Raw genomic sequence first — 13,467 nt, 5'->3', positions numbered from 1 at the left:
TACCGTTTCGTCGAAAAAAAAAATGAGGTTGGCGTTTCAGGACATCGCTCATGATTCTGAGCCGGCGGCGATGTGGGCGGTCCAGACGGGACGATGACTTACCACTAAGAAGGCACGTGTATCTGTGCGCGCACACACGAACCACACTACACCTCCACACTGGATATAAGCGCTGGTTCTGCAAGCGCATCTCAACTGGAAGCGCTGGTTTGTGATTACAGATAAGACCAGCATCAGGGGAAACAAAGAAAAAGGGAAATGAAGCCCTCGTACAGACTGTAGGCCTGCTTTTTCAAAATCTCCTTCTAACACTATCGCTGAATCATGAATCCCGGGTGAGCTCCAGCTCATTAGCGAGGCTAACCTGTTACGGAGGAGTGTAGCGCTTCCTGTACTTGTGGAGGAGAGCGTGGGCGGTGTTCGGTCCTGTGTGTTTTAAGCACCAGATTTACAAAAACCACTGGCTTTACTCATCTATACGACGTGTATGTGTATGTGGTGCATGTGTGCATGTGAGTCTCCCCACAACTTCAAACCAACCACCACGCTGTGGGGAAGACAAAAGTTGGACATTTTTAGATGGTCCTCAACGTGTTTAAAATGTTGACACAGAAGCCGAAATCCGACTCCGTTTCTGAGAGAGAGGAGTTTGCCTGTTTGGATCGTGGCGTGTTTATTATTCGTGCCGTTAATAGAAACGTTGTTTGTTCTCGCTGCCGAACCGAGCGGAGGATGTTGAGAAAATCTCGAGAGCGGTGTGAACAGGTTGTGGGCAGCACCAGCACACCGAGCGCTGTGGGTTCTCGCTTTGTACCATTCTCTGGACCCACACACTCACAAAGACACAAACACGCGGAGAAGTGCATCATCTTTGCCTGTATATTTACTTTCATTCTCTGCCGTGCAGCTCTCTGCCCACATCCCCTCTCTCACTCTGAAGTGATCGGAGATGTAACGGACTTTCCTTAGCATTGTGCATTTGAGTGCAAACGTTTGTACACCCCAGGGGAAGAAAATGAATTTGTAATTTAATATGAACGACCTTTAGTGTTAAGCTTTTCCCGTGACTTTATTTTAGCAAACAATGTACGTTGAATAAGAAATAAACAAGGAAAGTGTAGTGTGCTTTACAGAAACAAAAAAATAACATGACGGTTTGGTTACCCTTCCCACCTTGAAATTGATTATTTTATCATAACACCATGTTGCAAAGTGTTTTATTTCTCTTATGCGACTTCGAGTTCCCGTTATTTAAAACTTTTCACCTGCTAAATGATGACACCTATACACATCAGAACCTCTTGTGTTTCTCAATTCTCAGCAGATATCGGGAAACTTAGTCATACAGTAGCTTCACCTCTGAACCTGGAGACTCCTTCCAAAACTGCTAAAAAAAAACCCTCACCATAATAACAATTAAAGGTTTTTAAAAAATTCCTTTTAAACCACATTACAATTACAGTTAAATCATGGATTGAGAGCATAATTCGTTCTGGAAGCGTGCTTGTACAGTGAAACCTCGGATTGCGAGTAACACGGTTTGTGATTGTTCCACAAGACGAGCAAAGATTTTTAATACATTTTGATTTGGAAAACAAACAAGTCTTGTTTTACGAGCACCGAGTGTTTCCTGCTACTCGTATATCAAGACCTTGCTCGTTTATTAAGTTGAATTATTTAATAAATAATTCATTAATTTAGCCCGTCTTGTAAAACGCTCACAGACCCCAAGTTACTCGCATTTCAAGGTTCCACTATATTTCTATTTCTATACTATTATTTCTATTCTATCATCCAGGGATCGCTAGTTCGATTCCCGTGTGATGCTGTAGACGAGGTGGGTGTAATGAACACAGAGCCAGCACTCGTCCTAGCGATTCGCCGTCATAAGCGCTGACTCATCCCGCTAAACCTGGTGTAATTTGACCGTCCTCATCTGCAAGCAGTTTGAGGATTAATTTTATGTTTGTTTAATTAAGGACAAGGGCTCGAGCCGGAGCCGGAGAAGTTAGCCTCTGAGTACTAAACACAGTATAATTGGTAATGCGCCATCATAACAAGGACAGCACTGTGCTGCTCCTAAATCACTGGATTAAATATCTTTATTAGCATGACATGACGAGAGAATGAGAAGCCAGGAAGTGACCTTAAAAAGCACTCGGCATACCTGCTCGTCAAACCTGGACGGAACGTCTGCAAGGCTGGCGCTGTCAGCGAGCACGCTCAGGTCAAGCTCACTCGGACCTGCAGTCAAAAAAAACAAAAATAGGAGAAAAAAATAATGAATGAGAAATTTGTGCGAGTGTTTTATACTCCAGGGCATTTTTTTGTATTCTTCATTCTGATTGGTCAGAAAAAGGTCTCTGTATCTGTACATTTCAAACCTCTCCAGCTTTGTCCAGTCTGAAAGCTTATAAATGACTCCAGTGCAAAACCCTCATCCTGTTTTCTTTTTTTTCGTGTGCACTTGGAAGCGATTTGTTCTGACAGACTGCGAGAGCAAACGCCGAGCTGCACTTTGGTGCCTTTCATCCCGGTTCAAGAGTCATGCAGGATGCCCGCTTCACACACTGACTTATTGTTTCACCTGTGGCTTCAAAGGTTCAAAGGCTCTATGGAGCTGAGCAGGGGTTTTATATATATTTACCTACTGTACTGTACATGCAGTGCATGCTTCTGTTATTCTGAAATACAATTGATAACATGGACTAACTTTATATTGTCCATATTAAGTGTGTATAACCATGTCTTGTCAGATTTATATAGCATTTTTAAGTTGACCATCCCATCCTCACAACCAATTTGGCACAGGATGCCCTTCCTGACGCAACCCTCACATTTTTATTCTGCATCCGGCGGCTGGGGTTTGGGCATCGGAATATTATATAACTGTCATGACGTCATGGCAGACATCATAAGGACAAGAGTTAAGAATAGTGTAACAGTGACAAATTACAAATTGTAATTACACCCATGTAAGAAAAGTCCAGCAGTAACATACAGTACAGTGAGAGTCGAATAAGTTCTTACACCAATGTCTTGACAACATAGTGACCGATTTGTGCATGATTTTTATATGCATGAGAAATGACTGTCATGACGACATAATGACAAGTAAGAAAAGCAGAATCGTGGCATATATTAAGTTGAATGAGTACTTCGGATTACTTCCGTGTGTCATGATGGCATAATGACAGACACCTTAATGACAGTTATGAATTATGGCACTGTGATGAATTGTGATGTAAATAGATACATCATAACCCTGCCTTAATATCATAATACATTTGTGCATGATTATACATTAATAACGTATGACTATCATGGCGTCATAATGACAAATATCACAGATGATAAGTACAGTAGGCTACGGTGACCTACAGTATACTGAGAGTTAAATGAGTATTTATAACCATACCTTGACACCGTTACAGATTTTTAAAAGAATTTTCTGAGTAACGTATGATTGTGTCATGATGCCATGATGACGGGCATGACAGGCATAATGACATAATGAGTTGTAAATCACAGAATGGTGAAATACAGCATTTTGTGTCCTGAACAAGTACTTATAACCAGCATTGACAGCAAAATAACAGATTATTGTGTACGATTTTTATAAATAATGTATGACCGTGTCATGATGGCGTCATAATGACAGTTATGAAATGACAGTCTAATGTAGTTCATATGAGCCAAATGTGTACCTCTAACATTGTCAGCTTGTGTTTTCTCCGGTTCTGATGTAAAGATTATTGTTTTTCCATTAAAAGTAAAAGTTCTTCAGTGTAACGTTATGACATTGCCATCACTACCATAAAGATAAAACAGTTATGGATAGTTTAACAGTGACAGATGAACGAGCTCATGTTATAACTTGAACTGTTATACTGCCACACATAATCTTATAGCAGTTTACCTTCACACCTCTAGCTCTGTCCTAATGACATTTAATTTCCTGCTGACAATCGAATAAGGTTCCTCGACGTCCCTGGTCGTGTTATTACTTCCTCTAATGTTAGGTGACTTTATCAACTCTCGAGGAAGATCACAATCATTCTGCTTCTCACCAAAGCCACCTAAAAGCGTAATAAGAGGTGATTTGGCACATCCGTGACACAGATTCAGTCATGACAAAGTGGCTCTGTTAAAAAAGTAGAAGGGGACCTTTTAAGAATTTTTAAAACAACCCTTTGTGTGACAGCAGGCCTGACATTTCCTCAGAGTCGTTTTTCAAAGCCGTCACGGCGGAAAATGGAAAAACTGTTACGGGTGTCAGGATGACAGCGGGCCATAAACGTTCTGAGTTCCCTGACTAATCCATCTGTTACCTAAAACTATTATCCTCGTGTGCAGGTACACAAACACACACACATGCCGACATATAACATCCATGTCCAAACACACACCCACACACACACACACACACACTCGCAGTGAGTGAGGAGGTACAGCCAGTGCCAGGTTAGATGAAGATCAGTGTCAGTACTGTTCGCTGTCTAAGGAAGTCCTAAAGTCATTACCTGCTACAGGTTCTTTAGTGGGGAAAAGCTTGTTGTCCACCATCATGCTGATGTCTGAGAAGACCTCCTCCTCGTCTCGGTCCGCGTCCAGCTGTGCAGAAAGAGCAGACACAGAGATAGAGTACACGCGTTACCATTCGGCTTTCTACCGAGAATCCCGTGTTCACCAAACGCCATTGTCTTAAACGTCGTTTTTAACTTGCCAACAAACACAAACACGACATCTACAAGTAGCATTTTATTAGAATCACTTGTACACCCGCTCACTTGTGCACATTTCCCAAATCAGTATGTCAGCAGCGAAATGCATAAAATCATACAGATACACGTCAAGAGCTTCAGGACCTGTACCGTTAAGGGGCTCACACGTTTCCAAATTCATGTCATTTTTTAGACATTTTTAAACAGAGAAAAATACATTCCCTGTCATCTGTTTGGTTGGCCAAAGCCAATTATATTTGCCCCCCTAATGTGACATCATATAAGACGACCACCCTCCCACGCTTTGTTGCTCAGCTCTGCTGGCTTCTGCCAGTAGCTCTCATACTGTACACAGACGAGCTTTACTGTACTACTGTACAGGGAGCTTTGAGAGCAGGGAGCTTGAGGTTTGGAAAATGCATTATGTGAGATGTATTTCAGCTGGATTATGAACACACACACAACTGGAGACCTGCATCAACTTCTCACCTCATCGGCTATACCGCTTTATACTGTACTCAGGGTCGCAGGGGGGCCTGAAGCCTATACCAGGAGATTTAGGGCAGAAGGCGAGGTACACCCTGGACAGGTGGACACACCCCTATTCACAATCTACAGGCAATTTGGGAACACCAATTATCCTGATCTGCATGTCTTTGGAGTGTGGGAGGAAACCGGAGTATCGGGAGGAAACCCACCAAGTAAAGGAGGAACATCCAAACTCCACACACGGAATCGAACCAATGTGCAGAGCCAGTGTGCCACCCTGTGTCAACTTAAAAAAAAAATTCAGGACCTTTAAGATTGGAAAAAATGTCACCTATTCTTTTTCTGATTTTAGCCTAGTTTTCCTGTCTTGAGTAGGCAGCTCCTGATGATGTGTTTTTTTAGCCCTAAGGTTTAGGCGCAGGTTTGTTTTGTGAGATGCTTTTCCGCTTATCACAGTTGTAAACAGTTGCTATCGGGATATTCACAAGCATCGCACACTTTCCCCATTTTGATCGTTGATTTGTGCATCAGCTGGAGCTTTCGATCTGCCTCTGCGCCGCCTCCGTACGATCAGCTTACAGACGTCCCTATTGAAGTTTCCGGCCCACGTATGTGTATTGTGGATGCAAGACCTGGTGGGAAATTCCTCACCACCCTTCAGCATTTCTATCACTGTGTCCTCTATATATATATATAAAAATTCCCACAGTTAGTAAAAGTGTCCCTGACTTCCTTGCGCTAGACGTCGAGAAAGCTTAGGACGACGGAGACTCGTTTAAAAAAATCCTGCATTTGTACCCTGCCAAATCCTGTACCAGTGAACGCTTTATCTGAACACTCCTACGCTTCGATGTCCTGCTAAGTCTGTTGTCATGGAAACAGCAGCAAGGTCAGGCGGGGGTTTCTTCCTGTTCCTTCTTGTATCTTAAGGTTTTTTTGTTTTTTTTTTGATTGGTCGAAAAGCATTGATGAATCAGTCACTATGTCGGCAGTGGAGCGCATGACTTTTAAAAAAGGTATTAAATTACTTTTTTGAATTTTTTTTATCACATCCCTATTTGTGTAATTCTGCTCATTTATATTTATACATAAATATTTTTTATTATTATTCATTTTACTCTCAGATATTCACTTTAGGGCATTGGTGGACAGGTATCTAACCCACTATGTGGAAGGACTGGGGTTCAATTCCCACTCAATGCTCGAACCTCAGCCACTGGATGTGGTGCCGATCCCAAGCTCGGATAAATGAGAGGGTTGCGTGACGAAGGGTCTCGGGGGTCAACCTGTGCCAAGCTGTTGTGCGGATCTGGTGGTCCGCTGTTGCGACCCCTCGATGGGAACAAACGAAATACTAACAATAACAAAATTTTATGAATCCTTCCGTTTGGTTTGACTTTGTTGAAAGACAAAAACAGGATCTCAGAAAACAATAGTAAATGTAATGGTTTTGGTTTTTAAAATGAAAAAAGTCTTGAGAAACATGACGCTTTTGGATAAGTGGAATAAAACACTGCAAATGAAAGTAAATGCACAAACAGCACTTCCTGTTATGATTTATTTCTTACTTAAGGCACTTACAGAACATTTGATGATAAACTGCATATTTAAATGATACTGTAAGTATTAAAAAAGTTAATCGTATTTAATAAAAGTTAACAAGTACGCTTTCGCAAAATGGAACGTCAGCCTCAGTGTGTTTTACATTGATGAAAATTATGTTCTGGTCATTTGAGAAATAAATATTTAAGATTGCATAAATTTGTTTAAACATTAGTGTTGAACATTAAAAAAAAATTCTTTTTCAAAATTTTAAACATTTTCAAATTTCAAAATCAGAATCGAGGAACAGATGGACAGATTGTACAATCCTGAATTTCATGATGTTAATATTGTGTAGAGTGTGCTAATAAAAGTTAATCGAATCGATTGCTTTACATCACTTTATATAAATCATGCACATTCCTCTATCCCTTCTAATGAAGGCTGCTGCTGTGTCGCCATGGCGACAGCAACAATCCGCTCCCCCCACCAAAAGAAAAACAGATCAAAGAAAGGCGCGGACGACATAATGACTCCGCTTTCCCCAAATCCTCCCGTCCCGAATCTCACCGGTGTCCTGTCAGAAACGCAGGACCGCTCATCCCTCCCACAGCGCCGCGTTCGTTTAAAGCGTCTAATGAAGGGCCGAAGTCTCTAAAGGAGTAACTAAAGGAGAAGTGAGATAAACAAGGATAAAACAATCGCGCGGGAGATTCAGTCGAAGTGAAAAACCTTTTTACCTTTGTGTCCCTCTGCGTATAAACATGCCGTAGAAAGTGAAAATTTGTGTAAATGATTCAAATTTAAAACCTACATTAAAAAGAAAAAAAAACTCTAATAGCGTTTAAAACATGCTCAGAAAATAAGCGTTTTAAACCAGAAGATAATTGTTTTTTCTTTTTTTTAAATTATTATATTGTTATTGATTTTTAACAAACAACAAAAAAACAGCCAGATCAATATACAATCGACCCCACAGCAAAATATTTAAACACAAACAATAATCTGTTAATATAAAAACAGAGATGATGGAAAATCCAAAGGGCAAAAGAGGCCAGTAAAAGAAAACATAACAGGAAAAAAAGGTGGGCAGGACAAGGGTCGTGATTGTTCGAGTACGTCGCACAAAGCGGCCCGAATCCGTCAGAGTAGTTCACATTTGTTCTGTAAGTCGTATGTAAGTTTTTCCAAAGGAAGAAAACACGTCCTCGTCAAAGACACACACTCTGCACATATAAAGAGCCATTGATCATCAGTGAATAATCGGCCCACATCCCCACGATTCTCTACATCAGATATTTCCCCAGCAGATTTTGCCCCGTCTCATTCACCAATCCTACACAATACACCCTGTTGTTCCTCTCAGGTTGTACTTGCCAAACGAATACTGAGGCTCGCTATGATCTAAAGATTTTTATTATATATTTTTACGCAAAAACATCTAGAGTTAAACGAGGGGGTACTAGTGTTTAAACGTGACTGTAAAACGTCCTTCCTCCTTGTCGTCATCTTCCTCACGTTCCTGACGTGCACCTGAATGCATCATCACAATCCTGCCATCGCATTTGGCCTTTCCCTCTTTATTTTTTTATGGTGTAAAATGTCACACGTTTTATCGCGGATATACCCGCGTGATATCCCTGGAGAATTCGGTGTCTGGGGGATGACGTCTGTAATCGGCGCACTCTGTAATTATCTCCGGATTAATCCCTGAAATATGCATATCCTTCTGAATAGCTTCATTTCAATTTCCACATAATTAGTTAAAGCGTTTAAATTCATTTTCTCCCAGCATTAATACCGGACACTCCTCCGGCCTCGGCAGTAATTAAGGAGCATATCTGAGAGTACTAGCCATTAGCAGGTGATGAGTCATGCTGTTAAGGTCAAAATGATGGCAAATTTCCAAAAAAAAACCCTGATGAATAAAGATTGTTGTTGAATTAAACACACTCTGATTCCTTTTTACAACATTTAGCTCTAAATGTTAGCAATATCACACGAGAGGGAGTGCTGTTGTACTGAATATCAGCATGGCATGCAACTCAAAGTCATTATTAATTTTCACAAAGTGTTTTATTCCTTACATATTTTATACTTTTCAAAACAAGATGAGGGTCAGTATAGAGATAAACGTCTTTTCACTACTCATAGACGCTTGTCTTTATTCATTGTCATCAACGACGTCCAACATTATCCCACTGTTTTGTATTAAAATCTACAAATACAAAATGCTTGTTATTTGTTGGTCTGAACTCGTGTTACCACATGACCGAACGGAATTATTAACAATGTACCCAGCTCTTCCTTCTTCCATATAAAAATAAACACCATCCTGCGTGTGATAACAGCATTCCAGATTGCTGCACAGTCTCGTACGACGCTCCAAAAAACGCCTTTTAAATCATCCAATAACTTCCAATTATCCTCAGCGGTGTAAGAAAGCCTGAGCGCGCAGTCAGGCGATCGGCTCAGGGTGCAGGGTGAATTCGATTTGTGCAGGCTTGTCTGAAATTAAAGGTTCGGATTCGCCTCAGGGGAGGAAATGTTATCAGTTGCCGCGACGCCCCGTATTCATCACGACGCGTAACGCAGGTCATCTAACAGATATGAGATTTACACATCAATATGCAAACCAGAGGCTTTTTAATTTTTTTATTTTTTTACGTTTTCAATCTGAATGTGAAGACGTAAAAGCGATTGCCGTTTACAGAAGACTTCAAGCACAGTACGTTTTACAGAAAGCAATGAACATCCCGGTTCCCGTGAACATTCAGCGAGTGGTACGTCTGGTCCTTGAAAATCGTCAAATTGTGGATGAGACGCATCTGTCTGTGTGAACTGTACACACGATCATTCACCAACACCACTTGCACATCATTAAAGGAACTCGGCTGGGTGTCATTGACCTCGCTCCATGCCATTTCCACGCGTTTGGGTCATTAAAGGAGTTCCTGGAAAGCCAGTGTTTCAGACGTGAAGCACTGAGAAAACGTTCTACCTTGATATTAATAACATTTTTAATGTTTTATTTTGTTTTTTGGGAAAAATTACAGTAAGCTTTAAAAGATATAATTTAAAATGAAGTAGAAATCGAGCTAAAACTACAATGTTAACAAAAAACATTGTTCATTTTTTTTCAACACAAAAGTCAGCTCCATGTTGAAAAAACTCTTTGTAATGTAATTGTTTATGTTTTTTATCAGTTATAGAGTCTGATATTTTTCGGATATATTTGCCGTCTTGCACAAACTGTAATAATTAATAATTTTTTTATGGTTGAGAAATTAAAGAGCATGAATCAGTTAATTAATTATTAAACGGTCTTTATCAATTCCAATTATCAGCAACACAGCAATCACAATTAAATGGTAGATCATAACTGCAAGCTTTCCATGTAACTACTGTACGGTTTTATTATTTTCCCATTCGCTAGATTTTCTAGCTAATAATAACTGCTAGTTAGCACTAAAGCTTAATCCACAACTCAATTTGGAACTTATGAGAAACGGTGCTAGACTCATGATGATTCCTCTTGATGAAGGATACACGGTATTGAGAAACGTCTTTGTGACAAAGAAGAAGTTCACGTTCTGAGAAAAAGTTTTGTTTTATTATCCAATCAGGAGGCGAAAATGAGACGACATATGGCATTGTCACAAAAATAATATGTGATAAAATGTGATGTCACAACACACAAAAACCAGCTCAAGCAGCTTTTAAATTTCTCACATCAAACCTACAGACTATCATCTCATCGCTGGAGTCGACAGTATTAAGGATAATTATAAATCTCATATCGTTAGCAAGCTAGGTTGCTAAGCAAGCTGCTACTACCTCTGCTAGCTCTCGTTCTGTAGAAATGAAATGTACACACCACGTGTGAAAGCAGCTTTAGGTTTATTTTGTTTGCGTGCTGGTTCTTCTATATTTAGTCTTGTTGTGTCTGATTCGTCTGTTTGTTTGGTCTGGCGCTCATGCCGCGGTTCTAAATAAAGCAGATCTCTGTGCACTTCTAGCTCGCTCCCATTTCTCCTACTTTTCTGATGTTGACCTCGGCTTGCTTGTGACGTTAATACCATTTACGGACTTGCCTTGGATGGAGTGATCTCACCTCCACTTTGGATTATTACCATAAAGCTTGGACATGTCCTAATAAAGAGATTCTGCGCTCCACTATAGTACCCCAGTGGTGCCACTGAATTCCTCTGTTCACGCTCCTGCCAAGATGAAGAAAAAAAAACCCCGACTTGCTCAGCTACAGATGTGTCAGCTACAGATGAATTATCTCTAAACAAGTTTGAACGACAGATGAAGAAAAATGTCAGTAAATGTCAATTTACTGCGGATGATCAGATTAAAACGTGACCTGTACGTGAACAACTAATAACCGCGCAATTAATTACTTTACTCGTCTTGAGGACTGGCTTCACTCTGAACAGAAAATTGCTTCTGTAAACGAAGTCTATAATCACTGCTTTTTTTGTGTCTGTTCGTGACCTTTCAGAAGCGTTTCACACATCCAACAAAGTGCTGTCTCTTGTCTCTTCGCTTTTCGTTTCACTCTAGATTGCTTTAAACGAGCGTCTTTCTGCTTTGTGTTTTTTTCTGTTTTTTTTCTCACCTTGATGTTACTCGGCTGCTCCTCTCCTGTCTCGTTTAAAGAATTCTGAAAGCAAGAGAACGATCTGGCAGGTCAGACTGAAGCCTCTTGAAGTACGTGTGTGTGTGTGTGTGTGTGTGTGTGTGTGTGTGTGTGTGTGTTGGGGGGTTTAGCTGGCATGAAGAAGACATAACCATTCATTAAGTGTTATTTTAATTTATACAGCAAGTTACAGACACACACACTAAATAAAAATGATTGTTATTGTTGATGGAAAGCTGTACTGTATATTAATTATATAAAAACCTTTAGGACAAAACAGTTTAACAGCAAAGTCATTAAGTCATTTTTTATGTTTTTCCATCCATCATTCATTCCATCTATGTATCCATATATACCTGTATCCATTTAAACATCCCTGTATTTATTCATTCATTCATTAATTCATCCACACATCCACCTATCCATCCATCCGTCCATCCATCCATCCGTAATCTATGCAACCATCCATCCATACAGGTATCTATTTAAACATCTCTGTAATCATGCTCCATCTATTCATTAATTCATCCATGTTCATGTATCCATCCATCCATCTATCCATCCCTACATCCATCTGTCCATGTATCCATCCACCCATCATCAATGTATTTATCTATATGTCCATCCCTCCATCTAACCACGCATCCACCTGTCCATGTATCCATTTATCATCCATGTATCCCTTCATCCAGTCATTCATTAATGTATCATCAATCCATTCATGTATCCATCCATCCTTCCTTTCACATATCCATCTGTCCATATATCTAACTACCAAATCATGTTTTCATCATCCATATACAGTATCGATCCATCTATTATTCATCCATCCATCCATCCATCCATCCATCCACTAATGCATTCATAACTCATGCATCCATGTATCGGTCCATTCATATATTCCTTCATCCAACGATCCATCATTTATGCATTCTGGTATTTATCTGTTTATATATTCTTTCAGCCATCTATCCATCCATCATTTATGTATCAATGTATTTCTTCATCCATGTATTTCTTCATCTATCCATCCATCCATCTATCCATCCTTCTATTCATCCTTCTATCGATCCTTCTATCAATCCTTCTATCAATCCTTCTATCAATCCAACAATGCATAAATTATATATAATTATAAATGTGAATATTTTTGCTCATGTTTATCCTCCCCCTCAAAAAATTCCTCCACTAACCATTTCCATTTCCATTTGCTGTTCAAACGGTGTACCAGATGAAAGTCTAGAAGGCACATTTACTTTGTAAGCGTGAACAGAACTCCAGCCGCGTCCAGCCTGCCACTAATGAGCTCTTATTTCCAGTCCAGTGCACTTTGAGAGAATGTGAGGTGTGTGCCTTGTATACCTCAGTGGGGCGTTAGGGGAAGGTACGCAGGTGACCCTCATCACTTCCCCGTCAGAAGTCCAGCATTTCATTTAAACAAATAGCTTTTTCCTAGAATTTCAAGTGGGCTAATTTATTTGAACTTTATTAGAACCGTTAATCACATGGTGGCATGAAATAGTATTTTTGCACGAGAAGAGCTGAGGGTCTTTCAAACAAGAGCCTACTGAAAATGTTAAAAGTAGTGTTAATGTTAAAAGACTACGTACACTATCTTTTATTTCAGTGCTCTTTTTTATATATACATGACCCTGAAAAATCACCAGCAACATTTTCTAAGGTGGAAAAAGTTCAATTTCTATCACAGTCCTGCAAAAGCGTCCATTTTCAGCTTACAAAACAACTCATTCATCCTCCGTCTTGCAGGAATTCAGCTGGAGCTGATCTGATCCTCCGTGCAGCGTTTTCATAAAGATTTGTATAAAAACAAAAAAATATATTTTTCACGGAAACGAGCAGACACAGCTGGAACGAGACATACTTCGCGTTACTCATGTTCTTGGTACAGGAAGCTGCACAGATCTGACGCAGCATGGACGCCTTCTTCTCGCTAACAGGTTTCTTTGGTTTCCATGGTTATTCACCTGAGGGGGTGGAGAAAATGGGACAATTCCCCTTGTTACTTGGGTGTAATTAATGCTAAAATGAGCTGGCTCCAGTTACAGG

General features: G+C 40.1%; 1 protein-coding gene across 2 annotated transcripts in view; it reads right to left on the bottom strand.

The window, feature by feature from the left end:
* Positions 1-13,467, bottom strand: part of ak5 (adenylate kinase 5) — a 38,597-nt gene that overhangs the window by 8,724 nt on the left and 16,406 nt on the right. For both annotated transcript variants that reach the window (XM_053493719.1, XM_053493710.1), the window contains 2 exons: positions 4,524-4,614; positions 2,168-2,244 (listed from right to left, as the gene is read on the bottom strand). In XM_053493719.1, the coding sequence (XP_053349694.1) occupies positions 2,168-2,244; positions 4,524-4,614 (168 nt within the window). The remainder of the gene's footprint in view (positions 1-2,167; positions 2,245-4,523; positions 4,615-13,467) is intronic.

This window comes from Clarias gariepinus, chromosome 1 (genome assembly GCF_024256425.1).
Source record: "Clarias gariepinus isolate MV-2021 ecotype Netherlands chromosome 1, CGAR_prim_01v2, whole genome shotgun sequence".
Taxonomy (NCBI): Eukaryota; Metazoa; Chordata; class Actinopteri; order Siluriformes; family Clariidae; genus Clarias; species Clarias gariepinus.
The sequence above is the reverse complement of the archived record's forward strand: the minus strand, read 5'-3'. Positions and strand labels throughout refer to the sequence as shown.